At 39.1% G+C, this 27672-nt stretch overlaps 4 protein-coding genes across 7 annotated transcripts; 2 read left to right on the top strand and 2 right to left on the bottom strand.

Annotated features, from left to right (window-relative positions):
• Nucleotides 1-35: 35 nt before the first annotated feature.
• On the top strand, nucleotides 36-1314 carry GXIVsPLA2 (phospholipase A2 group XII). The gene is made up of 3 exons (XM_068293541.1): nucleotides 36-196; nucleotides 482-641; nucleotides 705-1314. The coding sequence occupies exons 1-3, from the start codon at nucleotides 107-109 to the stop codon at nucleotides 1151-1153; spliced, it is 699 nt and encodes a 232-aa protein (XP_068149642.1). The 5' UTR covers nucleotides 36-106; the 3' UTR covers nucleotides 1154-1314.
• Nucleotides 1315-1559: 245 nt separating this feature from the next.
• On the top strand, nucleotides 1560-5867 carry IleRS (Isoleucyl-tRNA synthetase). Of its 2 annotated transcripts, XM_068293493.1 has the most exons (7): nucleotides 1560-1635; nucleotides 1688-1832; nucleotides 1900-2518; nucleotides 2604-3236; nucleotides 3308-4158; nucleotides 4226-4718; nucleotides 4792-5867. In XM_068293493.1, exons 2-7 carry the CDS (start codon nucleotides 1690-1692, stop codon nucleotides 5728-5730), a joined length of 3678 nt encoding a protein of 1225 aa, XP_068149594.1. In that variant the 5' UTR covers nucleotides 1560-1635; nucleotides 1688-1689; the 3' UTR covers nucleotides 5731-5867. The 2 variants fall into 2 exon arrangements, with proteins under 2 accessions (XP_068149594.1, XP_068149595.1); XM_068293494.1 differs by lacking the exon at nucleotides 1560-1635 and having other exon boundaries at nucleotides 1648-1832.
• Nucleotides 5868-8577: 2710 nt separating this feature from the next.
• Smyd4-2 (SET and MYND domain containing, class 4, member 2) lies at nucleotides 8578-11110 on the bottom strand. The gene is made up of 5 exons (XM_068293559.1): nucleotides 10389-11110; nucleotides 9985-10327; nucleotides 9374-9910; nucleotides 9090-9311; nucleotides 8578-9005 (listed from the first exon to the last, which is right to left on the bottom strand). Exons 1-5 carry the CDS (start codon nucleotides 10960-10962, stop codon nucleotides 8696-8698), a joined length of 1986 nt encoding a protein of 661 aa, XP_068149660.1. The 5' UTR covers nucleotides 10963-11110; the 3' UTR covers nucleotides 8578-8695.
• An 899-nt stretch (nucleotides 11111-12009) lies between these two features.
• SCaMC (Short Calcium-binding Mitochondrial Carrier) lies at nucleotides 12010-27562 on the bottom strand. 3 transcript variants are annotated; one of them, XM_068293472.1, is made up of 8 exons: nucleotides 27423-27562; nucleotides 26065-26766; nucleotides 25009-25135; nucleotides 24850-24937; nucleotides 24671-24782; nucleotides 15093-15251; nucleotides 14451-15024; nucleotides 12010-14365 (listed from the first exon to the last, which is right to left on the bottom strand). In XM_068293472.1, the coding sequence occupies exons 2-8, from the start codon at nucleotides 26554-26556 to the stop codon at nucleotides 14130-14132; spliced, it is 1788 nt and encodes a 595-aa protein (XP_068149573.1). In that variant the 5' UTR covers nucleotides 26557-26766; nucleotides 27423-27562; the 3' UTR covers nucleotides 12010-14129. The 3 variants fall into 3 exon arrangements, with proteins under 3 accessions (XP_068149573.1, XP_068149574.1, XP_068149575.1); XM_068293473.1 differs by lacking the exon at nucleotides 27423-27562 and adding an exon at nucleotides 27182-27337; XM_068293474.1 differs by lacking the exons at nucleotides 24671-24782; nucleotides 24850-24937; nucleotides 25009-25135; nucleotides 26065-26766; nucleotides 27423-27562 and adding an exon at nucleotides 19440-20059.
• Between the last annotated feature and the right edge of the window lie 110 nt (nucleotides 27563-27672).

The raw sequence follows: 27672 nt of genomic DNA on the forward strand, positions 1-27672 counted from the left end.
CAACGTCAAATCGAGCGGTAGTCGGAAAAAAGTTTGGCCACTCTACCAGTGCCATTGAGGTATTTGCCAACACTAGTAGTAGGTAGTTATTTGTTTTGTAAAAAAGATGCAGTTTTCGTGGATGAAAGTAGCAATATATCTGCTGACGTTCCTGACCTACGCCTACTCTGGGTACGGTTCCAGCACAATAGTCCACGTAAGTCTAGATTCTTTGCATCATTTGCAAATTTCAAATTCTTGCGAACAGCGCAAGTTATTTCGTCACAGCTTTTAGCACGCAAAATAATAATAACATGTTAACAAAATATATAATCCTGATCCGCATCAACAAATGGTTGGTATTAACAATAGATACATATCCTTTTTGTATGTTGGTTGATTTGGTTTTGCCGAGATAGTCAAAAGTGCAAGGGTGTAGAGAGTTCAGCATGTGTCTCATCTAACTTCCGGTATCTTTGTTTATTTTTATATTTGCCGACAGCTCCGAGATGCGATTATAGCCGCAGAGGCCATCTTTGGTGACGTGTTTAAAAATCTCATAACAATTGTGCGCAAATTTCGGACTGTCCATGAGGTGTTTGATGCAGCTGTTGAGGAGAATTGTATCTACCAATGTCCCTCACCAGAGGGAGGAGGACCGGGTAAACAGCAAAATTTCATCCAAGATTATGTAAACTGGCAATAACCCAATACCAATTTTTTAGCTCCAAGAGCTGTACAGAATAAATTCTATACACCCACCTCCGATGGCTGTGGCTCATTGGGCTTAAGGATTAGCACGGAGTTTTTGCCAGCAGCGGAAATGGAAACCTGCTGCAATGCGCATGATATTTGCTATGATACCTGTAATAGCGATAAGGAACTCTGCGATCTAGACTTTAAACGCTGTCTTTACAAATACTGCGATAGCTATGAAAAATCATTGGCAAGTGATTTGATGATGAAGGGCTGCAAGGCGGCCGCCAAGATGCTCTTCACCGGCACACTGACGCTAGGTTGTCGATCGTACTTGGATTCGCAAAAGCGCTCTTGTTATTGTGCGCCAGTTAAAGGTGGCAATTCGAGATACGCTAATAGCAAGGAAAGACAACCGCAGGCGGGCGGACAACAGAAGCAGCAAAAATATGGATGGAAGGATCGGAATGACATGTAGTATCCGAAAAAGAGTAATATGTCCGTGCATGCATTGAACTGTTGTTTAGTTTGTGTTATTTGTTAGTTTTAGTTTACTACACATTGTAGGTCAGTTGACCCTACTATTGACGAATTATTCTAAGCCAAAGAAGTTGAATATATAAGATTTTTAACCAAGAATCACTTTTAATTCAACAATAAAGTATATTTACAAATATACAAGAATTGTTTCAGAATATCCAGCTTAAATTTAACAAATTTTTAAGAAACATTGACTTAAAATTATGCATTTTCGAATTTCGATAGCTACAGATCAGCATTTTCTGTAATCGGTATCTTTGTGAGCATCTGGCAACGCCAAAAGGTAGTTTTCTTCATCGATATATCGTGAGAGTCCAAAGCCATAGAAACTATCGATAGTAGCAATCTATGGACTTGCAGCTCTAGCATGCACGTTGTTTTTGCCACGCAAATTTCGCCGCATAGAATAACTTAGTAAAGGTGAGTTTTTGCATTTGAGCTTTATTAATGAACTAAACAAGCATTCTGAAAGTCATGGGAAAGAAACTAGAGCGAAGTGATGTCTGCCGCGTTCCTGAGAATATAAATTTCCCGGGCGAGGAGGAAAATGTGCTAAAGCAATGGAAAGAGGAGAAGATTTTCGAAAAGTGCAGCCAGCTGTCCAAGGGAAGGCCCAAGTAAGCCGATATGAAAATTACATCAGCCACATGAATAATATTGACTTTTACATGAATTCTCTTATAGATATACTTTCTACGATGGTCCGCCGTTCGCTACGGGATTGCCCCACTATGGCCACATCCTGGCTGGAACCATTAAGGACATTGTGACCCGTTATGCGTATCAACAGGGCTATCATGTAGATCGTCGCTTTGGCTGGGATTGTCATGGCCTGCCAGTGGAATTCGAGATTGATAAGCTGCTAAATATTCGCGGTCCCGAGGATGTGGCGAAAATGGGAATCAAGGCCTATAATGCGGAATGCCGAAAGATTGTAATGCGTTATGCTGATGAATGGGAAACAATAGTGACGCGAGTGGGTCGCTGGATTGATTTCAAAAACGACTATAAGACATTGTACCCATGGTACATGGAGTCCATTTGGTGGATCTTTAAACAGTTGTTCGACAAAGGTTTGGTCTATCAGGGCGTGAAGGTAATGCCCTATTCCACTGCCTGCACCACATCCTTGTCAAACTTCGAAGCGAATCAGAATTACAAGGAGGTGGTTGATCCCTGTGTGGTTGTAGCTCTAGAAGCAGAAACTTTGCCTAATACCTTTTTCCTGGTATGGACCACAACGCCATGGACATTACCTTCGAATTTTGCATGCTGTGTACATCCTACGATGACTTATGTCAAGGTCAGTATAATGCGAGCTGCTACATGCTATCCATTGTTTAAATTGATCTCAATTGCTAATCCGGGAGCACATTTTTACATTTCAGGTACGCGATGTAAAAAGTGACCGCTTGTTCATCTTGGCCGAGTCTCGTCTATCCTATGTCTTTAAGACAGAGGCGGAGTATGAGATCCTGGAAAAGTTTGCTGGACAAACAATTAAAGGCCTGCATTATAAACCTCTTTTCCCCTATTTCGCCGAGCGTGGAGCAGCTGTGAAAGCCTACCGCGTTTTGGTGGATGAATATGTCACGGAGGATTCGGGTACAGGTATTGTCCATCAAGCTCCATACTTTGGTGAGGACGATTATCGCGTTTGTCTGGCGGCTGGCATCATCACCAAGTCGAGTGAAGTCATTTGCCCAGTGGATGATGCAGGAAGATTTACATCAGAGGCCACCGACTTTGTCGGTCAATATGTGAAAGATGCCGATAAGCAAATTATTGCCAAACTGAAGGCAAATGGCAATCTGGTATCCAGCGGTCAAGTGAAGCATAGCTATCCCTTCTGTTGGCGTTCAGACACGCCCCTCATCTACAAGGCTGTGCCATCATGGTTTGTACGCGTGGAGCACATGTCGAAGAATCTATTGGCTTGCAGTGGTCAAACCTATTGGGTTCCCGATTTCGTGAAAGAAAAACGATTTGGTAACTGGCTTAAAGATGCCAGGGATTGGGCAGTGAGTATAATAAATAGTTCTGCCTTCTATGCCGGCGAATGTCCAGTTTCACATATTTTCTGCCTTTACAGATCTCACGCAATCGGTATTGGGGCACGCCCATCCCTATTTGGCGATCACCAGATGGCCAGGAAACCATTGTCATTGGCAGTATCAAGCAATTGGCTGAACTTTCCGGCGTTCATGTGAACGACCTGCATCGTGAGACTATCGATGAAATTGAAATTCCTTCCGCTGTGCCGGGCAATCCTCCATTGCGCCGCATTGCACCTGTATTTGATTGCTGGTTCGAGTCAGGATCCATGCCATTTGCTCAGCAGCACTTCCCCTTTGAAAACGAGAAGGATTTCATGAACAATTTCCCAGCCGATTTTATTGCCGAAGGCATTGACCAGACTCGCGGTTGGTTCTACACGCTTCTAGTGATCTCCACTGCCCTGTTTAATAAGGCTCCTTTCAAGAATTTGATTGCCAGCGGTTTAGTTTTGGCCGCCGATGGCCAAAAGATGTCAAAGCGCAAGAAGAATTATCCCGACCCAATGGAGGTTGTCCACAAATATGGAGCCGATGCCCTGCGTCTGTACTTGATTAATTCGCCCGTTGTACGAGCCGAGAGTTTGCGCTTCAAGGAAGATGGTGTTCGTGATATAATAAAGGATGTCTTTTTGCCTTGGTACAATGCCTATCGGTTCCTGCTGCAGAATATTGTGCGTTATGAGACGGAAGATTTGGGCGGCAAGGGTCAATATACATATGAGACCAAGAGGCATTTGTCAAACATGGAACAGGCTTCCGTTATCGATATTTGGATTTTGTCTTTCAAGGAATCGTTGTTGGAATTCTTTGCAACCGAGATGAAAATGTATCGTCTGTACACGGTGGTGCCCAGATTAACCAAATTCATCGATCAGTTGACCAATTGGTGAGTTTGCAAGTAACTTAGGTTAATTTGTATATACATCTACATATTTATTTTTCTATCTCTCCAGGTATGTGCGTCTCAATCGTCGCCGCATAAAGGGTGAGTTGGGAGCCCAGCAATGTATTCAATCTCTGGACACATTGTATGATGTTCTATACACAATGGTCAAAATGATGGCTCCCTTCACACCCTATTTGACTGAGTACATCTTTCAGAGATTGGCTTTGTTCCAACCTTCTGGGTCGTTGGAGCATGCGGACTCAGTGCATTATCAAATGATGCCTGTGAGCCAAAAGAAATTCATTCGCAGTGATATTGAGCGTTCAGTGGCCTTGATGCAGTCCGTGGTGGAGCTGGGACGTGTGATGCGAGATCGTCGCACATTGCCTGTCAAGTATCCTGTCTCGGAGATTATAGTTATCCACAAAGATGAGGAAACCCTAAAGGCAATCAAGAGCCTGCAGGACTTTATTCTCAGCGAACTGAATGTGCGGAAACTGACCTTAAGTTCTGATAAGGAGAAATATGGCGTTACATTAAGAGCTGAACCCGATCATAAGGTATGCTTCCTGAAGGGTAAACAGTACAAATATTAATTCCGTTTCTTTTTTCTATCTCTCTCTCTTTTTTTAGGCCCTGGGTCAGCGTCTTAAGGGTAATTTTAAGGCTGTAATGGCTGCCATAAAGGCTCTTAAAGATGAAGAGATTCAAAAGCATGTTGCCCAGGGTTACTTCAATATCTTGGATCAACGCATCGAATTGGATGAAGTGCGCATCATTTACTGCACTTCGGAACAAGTGGGTGGCAATTTTGAAGCTCATAGCGATAATGAGGTATTGGTATTATTGGACATGACTCCCAACGAGGAACTACTAGAGGAGGGACTCGCACGTGAGGTTATTAATCGTGTGCAAAAGCTCAAAAAAAAGGCACAATTGATACCTACTGATCCGGTTTTGATTTACCATGAATTGGGCAATAAGGGCGACAAAGATTCACTGGCTCAACTCAAAAAGGTTTTGGTAAACTATGCCAACATGATTCAGACCGCTGTGAAGTCGGAATTCGGTGCCTACGATGCCAAACAGGCATCTAAGAAGCGCCTCATTGCCAGCGAATTGGTGGACCTTAAAGGTATTTCTCTCCAGCTAACCATATGTTCTACAGAAGAGCTGCAGTTACCCAGTCTGGCTTGGTCGAATGTCCTCCTTGCCGAGGAGTTGAAGCCACGCTTTGGCAATGGTCACAAGGCCACCGTCTTGCTGCAACACAATCTTACCAAGGAATTCATCAAGCTGCCCGTTCTGAAACAGGAATTGGAGATACTTTTTGGACTCTACGGCGTTAGCTACAACATCTACGTGATCGATCAGCAAAAGAAACTAACTGAACTAAAATCCATCGACAAGAACCTTAGCGGCAAACTGTTGATACTGGCACGCACCTCAGAGGCGCTTAAGCAAATTGAAAAGAGCCTGGAAGTAGCCGTGGCTCCGTATTCCAAATTTGCAAATCAACCATCTGGCAGCACCATATTCACGGAGAATCCTACCGGTCAGAGTCTGGCATAATCTTTGAATTCTGTCGATATCTTTTGGCTTACGGAAACAACACGAAACTGAAATTGTTATTAACTTTTATAAAAAGCTTTATACCAATTCAAAACAAAAGTTTAAACTGAAATAAAATCCCAATTGTTGTAATTCCATCCCAAGGCTCAAAAGATCATTGAATCCATTTTCTTATATGTGTAACTCATTCGTAAATATTCCGTGAAATTTTCAATTATTCAGAGAAATACTGAACTGTTATTAAGAAGTTGTTAATTTAATTCTAAATCCATCCAATGAGAGCGAGCAAGACAGCTTTTCTACCATCTCTTTCTTCTCTCCTCCATATTAACGTAAAAAGAAATGCAATCAAGTGTATTCGGCCTCCACATTATTTTTTTATGCTTCTATCGAGAGCACCGTCTGACAAAGAGACATCTTGGTCATCCTTGAAATGGCTGGGTTATAAGGACGTGTGTGTAAGACAAAAATTACGAAATATACTTATGATCCGGACGAGAGATATTCTTCGGTCAGATTATCGGTCATAGAATGTCCTTCAAGAAGCTGGAAAAACACTGTCAGGTGAAAACGAGTCAAAAACTACAAAAATATGAAAACACAAAAAAATATGAAATTTAATTTAAAATTTTTTACTATTCATACTTTTAGGGATTTGAATTTAATGATCAGGTTTTAGCGTCGAAATTTGAAGTTTTAACGACGAAATTTGCACTGGAGAAAATATTAAATACCAGGCCAACAGAATTATTTAGTAGGTAACTGGTTTAAAAATTTTCCACTATGTATAGCATACTTTTAGGCATTTGAATTTAATGATCAGGCGAATTTTTTTGAATGGAACGGGCTTTAAAATTTGAAGTTTAAACGACGAAATTCGCACTGGAAATAATATGAAATAACAGGCCAACAGAATTATTTAGTAGGTAGCTGGTTTAAAATTTTTTTCACAATTTGTAACGGACTTTTGGGCATTTGAATTTTTAAATTCAACGGTGAGGCGGATATTTTAAATGTAACGAACGGGCTTCGAAATTTGAAGTTTTAACGACGAAATTCGCACTGGAGAAAATATGAAATACCAGGCCAACAGAATTATTTAGTAGGTAACTGGTTTAAAATTTTTCCACTATGTATAGCATACTTTTAGGCATTTGAATTTAATGATCAGGCGAATTTTTTGAAAGGTAGCTGGTTTAAAATTTTTTTCACAACGGACTTTTGGGCATTTGAATTTTTAAATTCAACGGTTAGGCGGATTATTTGAATGTAACGGGCTTCAAAATTTGAAGTTTTAATGACGAAATTCGCATTGGAGAAAATATGAAATACCAGGCCAACAGAATTATTTGGTAGGTAGCTGGTTTAAAAATTTTCCACTATGTATAGCATACTTTTAGGCATTTGAATTTAATGATCAGGCGAATTTTTTGAATGGAACGGGCTTTAAAATTTGAAGTTTAAACGACGAAATTCGCACTGGAAATAATATGAAATAACAGGCCAACAGAATTATTTAGTAGGTAGCTGGTTTAAAATTTTTTTCACAATTTGTAACGGACTTTTGGGCATTTGAATTTTTAAATTCAACGGTGAGGCGGATATTTTAAATGTAACGAACGGGCTTCGAAATTTGAAGTTTTAACGACGAAATTCGCACTGGAGAAAATATGAAATACCAGGCCAACAGAATTATTTAGTAGGTAACTGGTTTAAAAATTTTCCACTATGTATAGCATACTTTTAGGCATTTGAATTTAATGATCAGGCGAATTTTTTTGAAAGGTAGCTGGTTTAAAATTTTTTTCACAACGGACTTTTGGGCATTTGAATTTTTAAATTCAACGGTTAGGCGGATTATTTGAATGTAACGGGCTTCAAAATTTGAAGTTTTAATGACGAAATTCGCATTGGAGAAAATATGAAATACCAGGCCAACAGAATTATTTGGTAGGTAGCTGGTTTAAAATTTTTTACTATGTGTAGCATACTTTTAGGGATTTGAATTTAATTATCAGGTTTTAACGACGAAATTCACACTGGAGAAAATATGAAATACCAGGCCAACAGAATTATTTAGTAGGTAACTGGTTTAAAAATTTTCCACTACGTATAGCATACTTTTAGGCATTTGAATTTAATGATCAGGTGAATGTTTTGAAAGGAACTGGCTTTAAAATTTGAAGTTTAAACGACGAAATTCGCACTGGAGAAAATATGAAATACCAGGCCAACAGAAGTATTTAGTAGGTAGCTGGCTTAAAATGTTTACTATGTGTAGCATACTTTTAGGCATTTGAATTTAATGATCAGGCGAATTTTTTGAATGGAACGGGCTTTAAAATTTGAAGTTTAAACGACGAAATTCGCACTGGAGAAAATATGAAATACCAGGCCAACCGAATTATTTAGTAGGTAGCTGGTTTAAAATTTTTTCACAATGTGTAACGGACTTTTGGGGTGTTCGTCCTTGAAATTGCCGTTTTGGGTACTTTTTTGCCATGTTTTGAAGGAAATTAAGAATCCTTGAATGAAGATCGATAGCTCTGATACTGGAGGATTTGAAAGGGCATGTCATGGCGTTGAGAAAATTTTGCTCTAAAATTCGCATATCCTGTCGCAGGACGAAAGAGGCTTGGATTCCTAAAAAGTCAAGGATACTCCGGATGCATTTTAACACATGGTAGTCCTTGTCGACCCGCTTTAACTGGTACCAACAAATCGTGTATTGTTTTTTAGGCAGCTAAGCTAGAAGGATTTCTTGTTCTAGAGACAATGGCATTTTCTCGCGAATTCTTTGAGGAATCAGGCTATAAGTAGTGTTAGAATGATTCTATTATAAAGGACTGAATTGCAAAAAATATATTTAATAATTTATAAAGAGCGTCAAACATGGGTAGGAAAGCCGCTTTATTGATGATAAATGAACCGGAATTAAATTGTGAAAATCCATGTACGATATTTGTTACTTCTTGAATGTGGTGCCGGTATCGGCGAGACACTTAAGCAAAGAATGCTGCGCAATGAGAGTGTCCTTATGTGGAAGAGCTGCTATTTGATAGAAGAGATCGATGCCCTCTTTGAAAAGTTCAATGGCCTCGACAGTCTTCTGTGCGTGCATGGCCTGGGCAGCTTCCCGATAAAGTTCTTCAATTTTTATAAGCTTGGCCACACTCTCCTTTAGGGAGACATTTTTACGGCAGCGAGGACACCGCACATCTTTTGCCAAATCCTTCGGGAACTTGAGTAAATAAACACAATTAGCTGAAGTGCACCTGAAGGAGAGAGAGTGAGAGAGGTTACAGAGAGAGATATATAGAAGAATATCAAGAATTGGAGCAATTGCATCGATAACTAACCAGAACCTGACTTGCTTGTCCAGCTTCTGCAATAGAGGCCAGTTCTCCTGGCAGGCCATGCAATTGCAACTGAAGGCATAACGTCCTCGAAGAGAACGCTGTCGTTCCTTGAGGTGCATGGTGGTGAATATGGGTCCATAGTTGACGGCAACCACTTCATTGGGACGATGTGGCTTTGTAGTCCTTAGAACGAGCTTCTTGCCTACAAAATAACTGGCTACGCTGAAATGAAAATCCATCTTTAAACGACACTCGATCACAGTAATGCATTTGCTAATTGTTACCTGGGCCAACATTCGTGATTGAAATATGAACCGGTGCCATAGAGACCAGCACCCACATGAATTGTTTTGCTGCCCTCGAAGCGATGATCATCGGTGACGAGTGTCTGGTAAATTTCATGGGCATTGTACTGAAGGACCTGAAGTAAGCCCAATAAGGCTGTGGCCACCTGCAGTTCCACTGCAGTGGGATTGACTCCTTCGGTCTTGCGACGACCAAAGTACTGAGCCTTTTGCAGAATCCTCAGCAAAAATCCAGCCATAAGCGAACGCTGCAAATAATCATCGGCCTGGCGGACATCCTCGTGAGAGCACAAATGCTCAAAAAGCAAGTTAGCGGTATTCAGTCCATCCTCCAGACTCGATGCCTGTGTGAAGACGCGCAACGCAATGAAACACAATATGGACATGCCCGAACCAATGAGCAAGTCCATGAACTCGCACTCGAAACGATGATAGCTCTCGGAAGCCTCACCCATACACTGAGCCGAGCAGAAGGCCACGCCCGAGCAATGCAGACAGGCCACAGGATTGCGAAGACTGCGTATAGTGAATGATGGAGTGTGTGTGAAATAGAATTCCCAAACGGTCCCCTGGACATGGACACCACTTACCGCTTAAAGCAATGATGGCAATTGGTGCCAAAGAAGCTGGGCAGCAAACAAGCTGCAACGGGATTCTCGCAGAGAACCACATCTCCGGTTTTTAAGCCTCCATTGGCCACCACAAAGCGTCCCTTTTCTTTCGTCTCCACCAATTTGACACCTTGGGCAGCTCCGCTCAACTCTGGATTTGGGCCATGCGTCAATTCTGGTAACAACTCTCTGGACTCCTCTTTTTCCTTGGGCTTGATATTAGCGATTTCTTTGCGTGAAGCTATAATCAGTCCAGCATCGGAACCAGCCAACTTTTCCGCAATCTTCAATGATATCTCTGAGCGGGCTTTTTCCCCCATGGCTGACAAAAGGATGCACATTGATACAGTTCAGATGCTAAATACCTACATATGTCTACTTACTGGCATAGGCCTTGGCCATTTTACAATAGTAATCCACACTCTCCTTAAGTTCCAGTCCAAAGTTGCAGGCCAACTTCAAATCGCTCAATGCCGCCTCGCCTTCACCCAATGCAATCAATATGGAGGAACGCGATCGATAAGCCAAGGCCAGCGTGAGACCATCATCAATACTCTCATCCACATTGCGGGCTGGGGCACGTATCACGGCCAAATGAGCCGCCAGCAAAGCCTGTTGTAGCAATTCCTTGCGCTCTTCCTCCTCCGATGAGCTGCACGCCAGCAGATAGTACTTGTCTGCCTGGGCCCTTCTCTGGGCCGAGAAGAGACCCTCCTTTGCCTTGAACACAGGCTGAACATGCTCCAGTACACCCAACACTGGATCGCAGACCTCACGATCACTGAATATGGACAAGACACGCGCCGCATTCGATTTGAGTTTGCCAAAATAGTTCTGTAGCCACTTGTCGCCACATGCCGATCTCACATCGGCGCAGAATTCATTGAAGAACCCCTTCTTGTCCGACTGAACGGTGCGCGTAGAGCATATCTGCTGATAACTAGTGTCGTACTCCATAACTTCGAGATCCACCACAATAACAACGAAAATATTCAATTTGTAATTTCTAATGAAGAAAATGTTGACTCAACCGACCGCGTTTCCTGTTGAGTACAGCAATCGATGATGATGCTCTTGACTAGATGGAAACAGCTGGCGGACAGCGGTGGCCCCTCCAAAAATAGCCACCGACCGAAGCGATCTTTCTCTCTTTTCGTTAGTTGCGTTAAAAATAATCGCAACGGACTGACTACTCGGTGATCTGATACAAACTAAAAGTATTCACGTTCACTCTCACGTCTCCTTCCTACCCAAAAGTTCTTCGAAACTTCTCGTCACTAAAACGTTTCCCGTTTTCATTCGCTTCTAATGTAATTAGACTTTTTAGTTAGTATTGTACACCTTTTACTGATTATAATATGTAATAATAATGTAGATCTTTTGGTTTTTTATTATTTGTAACTTGAATCGGGACTTATAAATCACATTAAATAATTTGTATTTAAAAATTAGCTAAACGTACAAAAATATAACAATATATATATATATACATATATATATACGTACAGGTATATATATATATATATGTATATCAATATTTATGTATTGTGTATATTTGAGTAATTAATTATTTATATGTATATCAATATATTCGTATGTTGAACAATCTAAATTGAATTACCTTTTGCAGTTTCGGAATATATTAATTATAATTCTATTACACTAATAATATATATATATACATATATATATATATATATATATCAATCGATCTTGAAAAAGTACAAAGAACAGAAGAAGCTTTAAATGAAGTTGATTACGAAAAAAAAAGTATTACATTTCTTCAAGTGTATCGAATTGATCGAGTTGTCTCGTTCCGTTTAGACTAGTAAATTTTCAAAACATTTTGGCTAACTCTGATGGAATGATCCTCACTGTAGGGAGAATGGAGAGGATGGAGCAAATTTATGAACAAAGATGAAAAGGCAGCAGTGTCTGAAATTAAATACTGATCATAACTTAAACTAAACGACAAATAATATAAATGAAGAAATAAACAAGTGATTTTGCTGTTGTTGTTGCTGTTGCAAGTTAATTGCTATATTTATTCATATATCAAATAATGTATGTCTGTTTCTTTTATTCATGTTTTTGTTTTTTTTTTCTTCTCAGATCTCATTTAAATGAATTTGTTGTGAAGTTTAAATAAGTGAAATGTGATATCTTCATTGATTATAATGCTTGCGTATAAAAATGCATTTTTTTGATTAGGTTTTTGTTTTGAATTTGGAAATTATAAAAATGTACAATTTGTATTTTCACTAAATATAAGAATAATGTACAAAATGAAAATTCAATTGGCTAATTAAATATAAAGTAAAAAATAATAATATTCTCAAAAAAAAAAAAAATAATAATAGTAATAAAAATATTTAATTTGAATTAGTTTTTCTTGTTGTTGTTGTTGTTGTATCATTAAAATGGAAAATGGTTAGGGGAGATTTATAATTTGTTTTGTTTATTTGCAGAGAAAGATTTTGAAAAATAAGTTATATACTTTCATATTGTTTGTTTGTTTCTTAATATTTTGTTTTGCTTGTTTCTTTGTTTGTTTTTATGTATGTACTTGTATTTGTTTCGTTTGTTAGCTTTAGTCACAATTAATCTCGTTGGCATTTCTTTTCACATAATACAATCTAAGAGAAAGTGTCACTAAACTTAACAAATAAAATGCTAAAAAAATTTGTCAGCCTCGCCGCCGTCTCGAACAACTGCGAGCGCGACTTTAGAAGCGCATAAGTCGGTAGTTAATTGGTAGATATATATATCTATATAATGTATGTATGTTTATGTGTATGTGTATGTGTATGTATGTATGTATGTATATTATAAACTATTATCATCACATTTCAAACGTTAAGTGTCGCTTATTATTTTGTATCTTCATCATCTTCATCATCATCATCATCATCGTCAACATTTTGCATAATTTTAAGCTAAGCAAATACGAGGAGTACATCATAGTTATCCGTTTTATTTGGGATTTGTATCGATATAGAAAATTTGTTAATGATCTTATTGATTTGTTTTTGTTTTTTGCTTTTTTATTTCTTGTTATACAGTTGCTGTCTTTTTGTGTACAAGCTTAAAACGCTGCCAAGTATGAATGGACTTCGATCTCGTGTCACAACATTCGGTTTTATCACTCTGCACTAACTAACTAACTAAGTAACTAACTTAACGATTCATTCCCAGTTTTCTCAGCCACCAATCAATCAATTAACTAACTAACCATCCTGATTTGCTGTTACAATTCTGAGAATTTTGTCTGCTTAGTTTTACTTTTTCAGTTTTTTTTTTTTTTTTGTATTTTGGTTTTGGTACGAGTGTTTTAGTTATTATTTTTTTTTTATTTTCATTTAATTTTTGTTTTTGCTGTTGCGAGCACTGAAGGCGATTTTGATTTCGATTACCCTTCGGGACGTAGCCTAAATGTTAATAAATTAGCACTTAATTGTTACAACGGCTCTTCTATGTGTGGACCTAAACACTGCCGGCTAACTAGGATGACTTAAGATTTGGGATTTGTTCCACGACTTTCACGCGCCTGGCCTTAAACATAATGTTTAGTTTTCTATTTCCTTTGCTTTACTTTCTTTGTTTTTTTTTGTTTTTGTTTTTTGTTTTTCACATATAAATAAATTAGCCATAGTATCACTTATTTTGTATTTTAAGAAAATAACCAAACTGATTGAACTAGACATTACCCAGAAAATAAGAATAAAAAAAAAAAAAAAAAAAACTCACGAAAAATCTAATAAATCTATATATTGGTATATACCAAAAAGCTTGGAAGAGGCCTGTTCTACACTTAAGGAAAACAGCAGCTTGTGGTACACATCTCGATGAGAAGATCCTGTCGCCACCCGCAGAGCGAAATGTAAAGGAAGATGATAGGAATAGGCGATAAGAAGGGAACAGACAAGGAGAGAGCGATTGATCTTACATCTAACAACTACCACAACTACTAGTACTATACACAATGGAGAGCAGAGCAACAGAAAAGTAGTGCGAGTGGTAGCCACAGCCATGACATCCGCACTGCAGAGGGCCACAGCCAATAACCGTTGAGTTAACCTGATCTGGCAGATGGTTGAGCTTCGTTTCGTTTGGGGGCAACCATCTCACGACATTTTAATGCCCAGCGCCCGACTCGAGTATTCGTAGACAACATAGCTGATGGATACGGCGGGCAGCACCTTGAGGAAATTCGGCGTAATGCCACGGTACAGTCCCGTCAGGCCCTCTTGTCGCACAATCTTGCGGAACAGACCCGTCATGGTCTCTTCACCGCTGTGGGCATCGCTACTCTTGAGGGGAATCTGTGTCTTTCGCTTCTGGTTGCTTATTGTTTCGGCGGCTGTTTAAAGATGATATAAAAAGTAAAGCAGTTGGGAATTAGAATCGTTTGGCAGATGGAAATGGCATGGCTGGTTATAGCTTACCTTGTGCCTGTAGCCGTGTTCGCACCAAGGCCAGGGGATAAGAGCAAAGCTGACCGAGAGCACTCGATGTACTGCCGCAGGCCAGGAGCACCAAAAAGCTAGGCTGCTCATTGTTATCGTGGCTAGCAATGTAACGACGCTTGAGCGTCTCATAGACAGCCAAATCAATGCCAGCATATGGCAGAATGCCCAATATATTGGGCACATAACCGCGATAGAAACTTCGCGCTCCCTCCTGTTTATAGATTTTAGTAGCTGCATCTGCTATTCCCGCATATTGGCCCGTCTTACGCAACGCCAGGCGCGTCTTTAGGACCTCCATGGGATATATGATGGTCTGAGAGATGCCGCCAGCAGCGGCGCCCGCATAGAAGCGTTCCACAATACTCATTTGTCGTGTGGCATCCTCGCCGCGTATCAAGCGTTTCATTTGCTCATATGCAGCGAATTTGAGTGCTGTTTCTGGGGCAATTTTGAGGACATTAATGCCATTGCCGCGCCACATGCTACGCGAGCCGCCTTCATTTAGCATAATTTGCATGCACTCTGAGATTCCCATTCTGTGTGTTTGTACCTGCAATGACAATCAAAACGCAAATGGTTGGAAATAGTAACAAAATTCGACTTTCAGTTTCAGCTTACCTGCAAATACACTTTGATTCTGTCCAAGGGAGCTGTGCACGTGCGTGACACTGCTCCAGCTATGCCACCAGCCACCAAGTGACGCCACCACAGTCCCGTCTGCATTTCCTTTTGTGTGAAGTCATCAGGTACATTCATATCCTCGCCAATGTCGAGGTACTGCAAGCAACAAATTGAAAAGGAAACACACAACTCAATTAGTTTACAAACATTTTCGAAAAATTTCAAATCAAATCAAATCTAAATCTGGGTAAAATATAATTCTGCTGTAAACCAAATACCATATTCGGATCGCCATCTGAACGATGATGCGATGTAAGAAGTATAAGAAGAGGTGACAGAAGGAGGTGGAGCAGATATTCTTGCTTGCCGCCTGCCTGAAAGTATGCATCAATTTATCACAAAATGGGCAACACAAGATAATTATCAGGTAAAACAAAAAAAATTACAAAATAAAAGGCAACCTGCCATAGTTAAATGCAATTGCATTTGCTTCTGTTTCTCTTGCAACGCGTTCGCTCGCTCTGCCATGCCATGCAACTGCTATGTGACTAAAAAAAGATATATGTATGTACATCCATCGAGTCGGGTGAGGTAACAAGGGGCGTGGATGGGGACGACTACGCAACGTATGTATACACGCGCCACAGAATATGTCGCATAAGCGCGAGGCGGAAACGGGCGAGAACATAACAAAAAACAAAACTATGCAATCGTCTAGCCCGCAAAAGGTTATATCACTCGTTCTCAGTTGGTTGGTGTCGCCGCCCCGTCCTTGCCTGCCACCATGTAATAGTTATAGATTAAATGGGCATATTAAAAGAGGAATTGTAATATTTACAAACATCTTTTTAGTGTTGGTTCAAACAGATACTTTTGTTCAATTGAGGAAACCAAAGAACGTTCTTGTGTGTGTCAAGAGATATTCCAATAGTCGACTACCAAAACTTGGCTGTATTTGTTGTTTTCAATTTATATCCAACTCGTGCCGACACTATATACCCAATTTGTGTGATTTTGTTTTGCTCTCAGACATGGCCCTCCCTCCCCTTCCGACAGCGACGCCTCGAAATTGTGTAATATGGGCGATTCGCTGGTTTTATAGACAAATTCTGTCGTTTTGGTTCTAGGCTCCGACTTTAGGGTAATTGGCTTTTGTCGGAATTGAGAACCAAGCCCCATTCCCTCTTAACTGATAATTAACAAAACACAGTGCGATTGCTGATAATTTGTTTTCAGTTTTGTTCTCTTTTTCGTTTTGTTCGCAAAATAACTGAAAGCTGTCTGAACATGATAACCAACCGCGCGAGTCTTGTGATTTTTTTTGCAAAAGCTTTTTCGGAAATTAGCAAATAACAAAAAAAAAAAAAAATAAATAAACCAAAAAATATTAAATAAGATAGGCAAAAAAGAAAAAAACCACTAATAACCATGGATTGACAATATATTTCTGTCTAATTGTGATTACAAAAGAGAAGATACCTCCCCCCTCAAAAGCCACCCTGTTTTAGACATATTCGTTGTAGGATTTCAAGGTGAATCCAATTCCATTCGGTATGAATGAACAAGTTCAGTTGCCTTTGACTGACTGGTTGGCTGACTGACTGTCGGGCATTGCGATAAAAGGCCATTCAAGTCAATTTGGAGGTTTAAATGACTAAGTAAATAATAATAATAACGACAACAACAACTACAACGCCAACCACAAGGGTTGGTCATAATAATATTTAACCAAGGATAAGGCGGAATAATCTTTTTCTCTCTATTAGAAAATAAAGCATAGTAAGAGTTTCTCTTGGAAGTTTATCAAACTGAATTCATTACAAGGATTTCTACAATCATCTGTATATATAAAAAATGATATCCCTTCCGAACTAACAGATTTAGTATGGAAATGGAATAAGTGCAAATTCATTCAGTCTTTTTTTTTTTTTTGCACTGCGAAATAAATATGTGTTTGAGATATGTGTAAGCAAATAGAATTGGCCAAAATCGTCCAAATGCTATATTTAGATACAAAAGAGAGCTGCCTCCTCCGTTTGAATTATTTGCCAAATTTCTTCGCACTCTTTTTTTTTGTCTTTTCTTTTTGGTTTCCTTCCTTGACATTCCGTGATGTCACAGGTAAATAATATGAATATTAAAAAAATTGTTGATAAACAACAATTTTCAATAGTTTATTTTACCAATTTTCGTTCAGCCAATTTGGGCCCAATCACATGGCAAAATGTGTGAAATTCTTTTCCATGGAAAATGTTAATTGGTTCATTATACAGACACTCAAATCGCACAACAATGGACTATGGAAAGTTTAAGCGAAACACAGAAATTTTTGGAAAAATTTATAAAATGCAATGTCAAAGTCGAAATATATGTATAGGCCAATAAAAAATATACATATATACAAATAGATAGCTAGACCACATGACAGTGAAAAGCGTTTTTTCTTTTTTGTTGTTGTTTGTATTTTGTGTACGTTTTATACACACAATCATCCATCTATATACATACATATATGTGTCTATTTATATCTATTTTTGTTGAATTCTTTTGTTTTTGGCTCGGAAATGTGGAAGTGTTTTTTAAAAATAAGCGGTTACAACTGGTTAGCCAGAGACTAACCAAGTTGATGCGTTTACGTGGATAAGAGATTCGATGGCTGACGTCTCAATTGAATTGAGCCTCCATTCGTAGTCAAGGCAAACTGGGCCGAAGTCGAAACCGGAGCCAATCTGAAACGGATTGATACCATGGGCCATAGCAAATGAATGATTACAAGACATGGTGATGGAAGGCAAACTAGGCCAAGATGTGCTCTCAATGAGGCTTGAACTCATAAACTCACTTGTTGTTGTTATTTCCCCCGGTTGAATGACGCAAACGTTTGTATTTCTTTTTCTCAGACAGTGCGTCAACAATTTCCAGTAAATGAAATATAAAAGATCAACAAGTTTATTTCTGTTTTTTTTTTTTTTTTTTTTTTTTTTTGTGTTTTTTTTTATAATAATGAAAATACAACCGAAATAAACAGAAAACTGTTTACACATTTGACGTCACTTGATTGCCATGATGGGGGCCTGACCTGTCCAACCTACGACAATGGGAGAATGGAGGAGGCCGGAGGGGGCCAACAACGTAGGCATGTCGTGCTGCTGACTCAGTTAAACACAAATATTCATTACATATTGTCGGGTGTAGATCCCCCGCCGCCAGCCTTAATATGTATGTTGGCCAAGAGCACAAACTGTGACGTTGCCACCAAGTACTACGCGGCGGTTCACTTGACAACAAGCGACTCAGTTTACCGTCAACTTAAAAGAGCGCCAACTGATCGTGGAGATAGACGGAGAGCGGGAGAGACTAAGAGAGATGGAGAGACATTCGCCACGAGGTTGCCAGTGTGTGAGTGTGATCAAAGTATGTCGTCGTCGTTGTTGACGATAAAGACGAAGACGGAGTCAAAGACAACGACGACGACAGCCCCACAGACCAGTTCCCCCTCTTCATATCAGTGGCGGATCCATTGTGTGAGGGGTAGAACTACCTTTTTTTTACTGATCGAAACTAAAGTTGTATAGAGAGTTGGTTGAATTATCAAGAAAACGGGTATTTCCCACATTGCAAGTGGCATTGGGAAGTTTTAAAAAACGTTCACCCCCCGACACCCCCTCCTTCAGTAAGCCCACCACTGTGTTCACCATATCAGCACCAACAGCAGCAGCACGTTTAATGTTGTTGGCTTGACTTCTTTTTTTTTTTTTTTTTTTTGGCGCGCTGTTGCCATGCGCCCAAATCGATCGATCTGCTGGCTGCTACGTAACTGAAAAGTCAAGCTAAAGTGGAAACAAAAAGGCATTCCAATCCACACACGTACAACCAAGCAATTGTGGTGGTGGTGGTGGTGGTGCGGTGCTGCAACAGCTGCAAAGATATAACAACAATTGAAACGTGCAACGCTGGCAATTTCTTAAAGGGTATTTTTAGCTGACTCTGAACTGAGAGCTGGAAAGAGAGATTGCCCATAAAACAATATAAACTGTTTCGTCTTATTGAAATTTCTGTGGAAATGTGGGCAAAACCGATAAGATAAACAACAAGGCAGTTTGCTGACTGGATCGAGCCCCACGCACACACACACAAACACACGCCTACACTAGCAATGAGTCAACTTCCGTTGCACCTAATAGTGTATGCTTAGAATAGGAAATTCCAGAACACACTGGACATCATCAGCATCCACTTATGAACATTTATATCCCACATTACATTCATCATCATCATCATCATCATCGTCATTCTAGTATTTACTTATGTATTGATAATCAAAAGGTAAAATAAGACACCTACCCGTCCCATCATATCACGGAATATGACAGCAAAATCCTCCATCATATCACCAGCCACTGCCATTTGTTGTATATTATGGTAATCGACTGGCAAATTATATGAATATGTGCTATTTCGCAGCATTTTGTTGGACACAAACTACTTTGTTTTTGTTTGATGGATTTATAAGTTGATTCCGTTTCCTAATTTCCGCTATTTGCAATTGCGGAATGTATTTTTGTTTGGTTGTCTATAGTCTATTGTGTTTAGCTTTCACTGGCTTCGGTTTTTCTCAACCAAAAAAAAAAAAAAACACAACAAAATAATTATACACTTTCACTTGGAGCGCAGTTACAAAATCAACACAACTACAAGCAGCAGCTCCTCTTCTCAGTGTCTTTGGTATATTAATGATTAAAAAAGGGAGTAATTCTATTATTTATGACAATAATATATAGTAATATCGCAAAAAATTGAGACTTTGCTCGTTTCGCAAACAGAACGCGGCACTTGGTTGAACGAAAATTCGCGTTTACAGTTGTCTCGAAAGAACAAAAAGACTGAATTCGAATCGACGATTGGATGTCGTTTGTTAAAGCTTGAAAATTATATAACAAAGCTTCGGCGCAAAAGATATTTAACGCGCAAACACAACCAACGCGTGAGCCAGCTACTACAAGACTGAAAAATGGTGGAGAGCGCCATCGCGCCAGCAGTGGGGCAATGCCTCGCTGCCAACGTCAGCGTCAACGACACGATCGCTCGCTAATTGCTGAAGCTTCGCGATTTCTTCTCGCTCGGCTGTCGCTCAAAGTACAAATCGTTGTCGTTGTCGGCGTCGTCGTGTGGCACTCATCACCACCTTGCCTTCATCTCTCTCCTCACTCTCTCTATCTAACTATCAGTTTGTCGAATTTTTGCGCGTGTGTGGCCTCTAAACAACCCCAAAACTAAAAACCGTAACCCGTAACCTATAACATCATATTAACCGGTAATTTTGTAAAATTTTCATTTTTCTCTCTCTCACTCTCTGAGCCTAACCCCAAGCTCTTTTCTATTGTCATCTTTATTTCCTAACACACCCCTCCCTCACGAACGACAGGGTGTTCAGTCATTCTTTCTTTTGTTATATTACGTATACGACTCATTGTACAAGACTTCCGTCCGTCGCCTGCTGGCCAGTCTGGGCCAACAGAAAAACAAAAGTTAAAAAAGAACTACCAAAAATTTACGATATCTTGAGTCAATGGTCTAGAGTCTAGACTGTGCAAAAACATTATTATAATACGCCTGTTATTTTGTTTACTAATTGGCCTATTCGGTTCTTTATCATATCAAATGATGATGATTTTTCGCATAGTTAACCGGTTTGCACCGATTTCGCAGAGTACTCTCTCTCTATGCTATATATTATATTGAAATCAAGGGCCCCATATATTGTTGATAGCCACATGACGGGCGTATGACCAGGGGGAATTTGTCTCCCGGCTACTGCGCCGTAAGTTCTGCTGATCATGGACACAGCAAGAGGGTGACAAAACGAACACTTCACGTTACCCTTTTCCTCCACTTCTCTTCTCACCAAGCTAAAGAATCCAACGAGGTGCAATAGAGACGGGAACGGTGTATAGATCCACGAGTACTTAGCACCATTGCCGATGTTAATCGAATACGTTAATCGTTATTTAGAGAACAAAAGGCAGTTATTGATTTTATAAATTGAAGCTTCCGCTCAATTCACACTGAAAATTATTTACTTTTTGGCTGATAACTGGATATTATCATATGCATACATATCTATGTATGTAGGTATGTAAATAGGGTATCTTATTGATCGACCAATATGGGACAAGACAAGCTTTGAATTTTCATGGTCATCACTAGGTCTATGACGCTGATCTCTCTGAGGCACATCGCAATGAATGACTACAATTTTATTTAAATTCAGCGATGGAAACTTTACACATTGCATTGTCATGAACAGATAAAAAAAAACCAAAATGCCTTGCATACGTCACTGGATAGGAGTCTAAGATAAGTCTAAGATAAGATCACATAATACTGAAAACTGTTGCCTAGGAGGGGCTGGGATTTCATTAAACGACGCAAAAGATCATCTAAGAATTGGCTCCACGACATGGTAATCATTATCGTTTGGGTGGCATTTGGTTTTCCTCCTAAAAACCCAATTAGAAAGCACTCATTAGTGTCAGCTGACAACAGAATTAAATTCCAAACGTACAAAAAAAAAAAAAAGGAAAAAAAAAAATACCTAAATCATTCAGCTTATCAATAGCAAAATAGATTAATAAAGCTTTCACAATCTAGTCAATAGAATGAACAAAAACCGCAACGATCATGAATTTGTGTATATATTTTTGTTTTCCAGCGATAAGCAGAATGAAAGTAGTATAGAACTCAGACGACACACCCATTTTCTGAGGTCGTAACCGTAATACACACTACGGGAGTACACTTTGTTTTACGGAGGGTATTTCAAAGTCGTTCAGGGTTTTGAATTGACGTTACAGCTTTTTTCTTCAAAACAATAATTCTCGAAGAAACAACTGCATCAAAAAGAAAAGGGTTTTGTTTATTTACAATAACCGCTAATGACTTACGAGCCGTGTACCTGGAAGAGAATAGAAACTTTGTCGGAGAACTTTTTAAACCATTTTCTTTTTATGAATTTACGATGCCGTTTGGCTTACAAACGGCTTACAGCTGGTTAATAACTTTGCTTGTTATAAAGAAAACGATAAAGAACACTTCAATCAATAAATAAACAATCCAATTGCAACACAATCAGTAGCTTAAGTAAAACCGAATTAAAAAACAAAAGCAACAAAAAAAAAAAACAATGCCGTGCAAGTTGCACGTACGCGCAGTAACTGTCGGCCAAAGGGCTTAAACTAGCATTAGATAACCTAATTGAATTTTAAGTGCAAATGAGTTAATTACGGAAAATTGAAAACTTAAAACACTCTCATGGACTATTATCCATTTGTAAAATTAGGCAAATGTTTAATACCCGTAAAGGTTTACGAAAACATTAAATAGATTCTTGAACCTTGCAGATTATGCGAATAACTGTTATTAATTGCATTGCCAGTAGATTTATAAAATATTATAAAAATTCATGTTAAAGACACATGCAAGTTGCTTTAATAAGCACTTTGTTCATTAGTTAAATCATTTTAGATTAATGTTCGAATTAACAAACTATTAATAGATTGATTTCAGACACTCACAGATGTATGGATGTATATATAATTCTGGGTTATCAAGCACTTTGATTTGTTTGATTTTGTCAGAAATTGCCTTAACTGCTATAGATTGAGACGAAACGGTCAACAGTTTCCAGACCAGAGCGAACTAACAATTGTGAACTTTAGCCAATAGCTTTATTTAGATGGCATTTTCCAAGTAAATAGTAAATATTTTGCAGTCTAGCGACAAAATTCTTATCAGCCCGCGAAAATTTCCAATCTCCACGCGAACTTGGCGAATCAATCATCGTACTATATCTAAGACTACGGCGTGTGCACACAGAGTCCCCCCCATCGATGGCAACTTAATTACAACAAATGGCAAGGCAAAAGCAACAACTTAATTAGGGGGGCACGGCCGGCAAGTGCGCAGGCTTCATTTCCCACCAACATTTGCAGTTCACTTTTATCCGGTTGCCCCCAAGTTCAAGACATTTCATTAGGCTAATGTGTAACGGCGGTCGTTCGTCTATCGAGACCTGTATCCTAGTCGATTTCTGCTAAAAATAGATTGAAATGGATGAGGAAACTGGAAAAGGCTGGATGGTTTGGCTGACTGACAGCCTAGCCTAGTGGATTGTTGTCTGATAGCAAGAAACTGCGTCAGCAGTATGAGAGTAAACCGGCTATTGTTGGAAAGGAACCAGTTGACCTTAAGAATTCTGGTCCGTGGTAGATCAGTGAAACTTTTTTTTTAGATGGCATCATCATCGCCATGATTGTTGAAAGGTGGCTTTATTCCCGTTATTAATATTGCCATCGGCGTGTTTGACAAATGGAAACCCTTTTTACGGAAGGCCCAGCTAAGTGGCACGGAAGATGTCAAGTAACAATGAATTGAATTAAATAAAGCGAAGAAATGTGTAAACAAAATGATTATGCAGACAACAAAGCAGCAGCAACAACAACAACAACAAGTGTCAGAACATTATTACACTAAAAAACGGAAAACCAAACAACAAAACAAGAATCCAAAACAAAAAAAAAAAAAAAAAAAAAATACCCCCACGATCCGGACATTATCATCAAAAACCCAGTGACTATATCATATAATCGTAAAATGAAAGTTAATTTTTTTTTTGTTATTTTTTTTTTAACTGAAAATGATGAAATAAAACCCATGACTTGCGTCAAGGCAAAAGAGATCACGTAAGAGCAACGCTAACAATAAGAGCAAAAATAAGAGCGAGCTTTTCAAGCTTTTCGAGCGGACTCTTAAATGGAAAAGTTCAGGTGTACGCTGAACGGGTCACTCGGCAATATCAGTGGGCGGAGGAGCAGGGCCTTGACTTGATTTTGAATGCCAATGCGTATGAGAATTTACGCTATATGCTTTATGTATGTAAATATGTATGTATATAAGTAATTTTAAATGGGTTTATGACTGATAAGCCATGTGTAGAGGGCTGAATTGTGTGTGTAGGCTACCCATGGTGAGATGTGTTGTGATGAAGATGGCAGTGTATCGGTGTTAAAGTGCCCCCTCTCCTATAACTACGGTGAGAGACTACGACAATATCTATAGTTATCGAAATAGTTTCATTGTTTTGATTGTTTTTTTTTTTTTTTTTTTTTTTTTTTTTTTTTTTAGTTTTGTTTTTTTTTTGTCAGATATATCTACCTTCAGATCTTCCTCAGTTAGTCAGGAGTGATGTGTGTAGGGGTACTACATGTTCATTTATTGGGTATGTAGCACGCGTAAGTTGATCGGGTGTGTAACAAAAGAGGGAGAGGTAGGAAGAGGAAGTTAAAATTTGAACAATTAGTTTAAACATACGAATATGACTGATCAGCTAACAATAAGATTAAATTTATATACAATTCAAAAGAAAAAACAGAAAAACGAATCGATCGAAACATATCAATTCAAATTCAAAGAACTACACTCTATACAAATTAACCGCAACAAAGCAGAGTTCAATTGAAACACATATTTGTAGCAAGTATGAGAAGCGCCGACATAAAATTAAATAAGATACTTACAGTAGAGTGCCGCCAAAATTTAATCAAATCATGTATATCGGTTGAGGGCGCCAGGAGCATAAAGTCACGCCACTCATTAAAGCTAATGTTCAGGCTGCCATCTTTGTCCATTCTGTGTGCACAAAGGGAGAAATTAATAAGGAATGTTTTCTTTGAATTCGCCAAGGAGTTTTATGTACCTAGTGAGCAATTTTCTAGCCTCGTCCAGGTCAATATCCAGGCCCAGGTCCTTAAAAGCGGAGATTAGCTCTTCCAAATCCACTTTGCCTGCAATTTATGTGAATTGATGTATACATATATGTTTTCGATCAAATCCTGCTTTCCTGGTTTCTACTTACCATCACGATTTTTGTCTAGGTGTGAGAACTGCAAGCACAAATTCTTCTCGTGCTCCCGCACATAATGTAAAAACTCGGCGAAGCCAACATTGCCGCTTTGATTCGTGTCCGATTGTTGCAAGAATTTCTAACAGAACAGGGGTGTAAATGAAACGAAAATTAGGATACATTAGACAGTTGGCGCCAATTTGGCAAACAAGATTGTGACAGGCGGATTGCCCAAATCAATAAATACAAATCAATTTCTATAACATAATGGCTTCGGCTTCTCGCACAAGAAATTACACAAAAAACATGGAGGAAACCATAAAAAGCGTTATCCAATGTAAACGGGGTACGTTGGGGTCGGCTTCTATCTCTCTTCGATTCTGATGCTGAATTGAAACGAATTTTGCAACAAAAAATCGAAACGATAATTCTAAAATTAAACATTTTGTGAAACCTTTTGCATCGTGTGCCGTCTATTTTGCATATTTCATTGTGCACATTTACAATAAATTTGCAAAAAATCTGTGTACAGATTTTTACTATACATTTCTTGTGTCTATTGTTTATAAGCTTTTTGGCATATCTTTGAGATGAATGTTAATTTTTCTTTCTTTTTTGCTTGTTTCAATGAATGGCAGGGCCTGGGCCACATATGGCCAATTTATGTTAATTCTGTTGGCATCCACGACACCTTTCTATTGTACACAGTGGCGTCACAGCTACACTCTTAACCTGGGGGCCATATTTTATGCTACACATAATTTTTTGATGTTTTTTTAAAGATATTTTCATGACTATTAGAAGTTTTGGATATTATTATAACAAATGTCTTGACATCGCAGGAGAAATTTATAGCATTTACTATCAAGATCTTTCCGCAAAGCATTTTCAATTCAAAAGTTTTTATAATCCACTGGGAAATGAACTTTAACTAAATGAAACATTTGCGAGAGATAGATGTGACAATTTAGAGGAGAATAAAATATAAATTTGGGGGTTCTAAGACCCCTTGTTTCCGGCACTAAATTGTTTGCACATTTTCCCCTCCTCTTGTTTTATTTTACTCACTTCCGCGTAGACGCTCGACAAGCCAAATTCGTGAAGCGCCGCTGACAGATCGTGTATGTCGATTTTGCCATCGCCGTCTCGGTCCAATTGATTAAAGATACGCTCGAGCCGTTCCTCATCCTCGGCTGGTATCTCCGTGGGCATAATGGCTCCGGCTGAACTGGATACGGTATTCTGTGGCGGCAACGCATTAATGTTGTAGGGCATTGACGCAAGATGGGCGTTCTGCAACTGGAAGTTGTGAGGCGAGTTGTGTTCATAGCTGGTGGCAAGTGTGGATGACTTTAATTGCGAATAATTATTAACAGCATTGGCCTGATGAGCCTGCCTTGCGAAATTATAACTGCCCGAAATGGGTGGATCGGATGTCAAATCGATATCGATGCGTTGCTCCTGCTGTTGCTGCTGTTCCAACTTCAACTGCTGCTGCTGTTGCTGCTGCTGCTGACTTACTACTAAGGACGCTTCCGAATCGGCTTGCTTTCTGACCATTCTCCTATTCCAGGCGCCTGTTTTATTTTTCGTTTGTTTTACTTGTCTTTTTGGTTTTGATGTCTGGAGACTTGGCTTGCACTTAGCTGCTGTTGGTTTTCTTATTGTTTTTGTTTTTTCTCTCTTTTTGTTTAATTATTTGTTGATAGAGTGTCTGTCAGTTTCTTCGCTTTCTCTACGGTTGGCGCATTTTGGTGTCGGCTGACTCGGCTAGAGGAATAAATAGAGAAATTGAATTTGTATACATATTTGCTTAGACTGGAAATTGTTTAAACAAACGCGAGTCATATTTCAACACGGTCTAGGTCTAGGGTTGGGGCTGGGCCTGCACATAATGAAGTCATCTTTCTGTACGCACTATTTGCATTGATTTTTGACCAAACCAACATGGAAAAAGGCCAAGTTTAAAAACTAAATTTTGAAGGCCAGGTCAGGCCCCGAAGAACAGGCACATATTACCACCAACAGGAACCTTGAAAATTTTTGTCAGCTTTCTACGCACACGCACACTCACGCACGCAAGTACCACATGGTCAAAGCCAAGGCATAAGAAGTGGGTGCGGAGTAGCCCGAGGGCGGGGACTTGGGTTTTTGCCAGGATATAAGCCTGAAACTTGCGATTCACCTGAGGGGTTTCTTTGTGGCCCCGAATTTAAATGAATATTCCGTCAGTTTAATGCAGTGGACAATTTCTTTGCCTGGGCATGACTCAAAGATTTCACTTTAATGCCAATTTGGCAAAATTGATGCACACACACACACATATATATACTAAGAAACTCTGGATATGGATATGCATCCGATATGTAAAAGAAGAAGCTGATCTTTTGCTTCTTTCAATTGTGGCCCGGTTTTTGGTTACATACTATATGGATTATTGTGCTGTTTTCCTTTTTAATTTCTCGCTAGTTATAAATACTTTTCTATAATAAAACGGAAAAAAACACGACAGAACGAATTTTGATTCTCTCAATCCCAATCGAAAAATAATCGATTCTTAACCAGCGCTTATCGATATGTAAACATAATGATGATAACACATCAATCGATTGTTAATAAAAACAATAATCGATAACATTATGTTTAAAATAAATTAATTTACTAGAATTAATACGT

This window comes from Drosophila tropicalis, unplaced genomic scaffold (genome assembly GCF_018151085.1).
Source record: "Drosophila tropicalis isolate 14030-0801.00 unplaced genomic scaffold, ASM1815108v1 contig_769, whole genome shotgun sequence".
Classification (NCBI taxonomy): Eukaryota; Metazoa; Arthropoda; class Insecta; order Diptera; family Drosophilidae; genus Drosophila; species Drosophila tropicalis.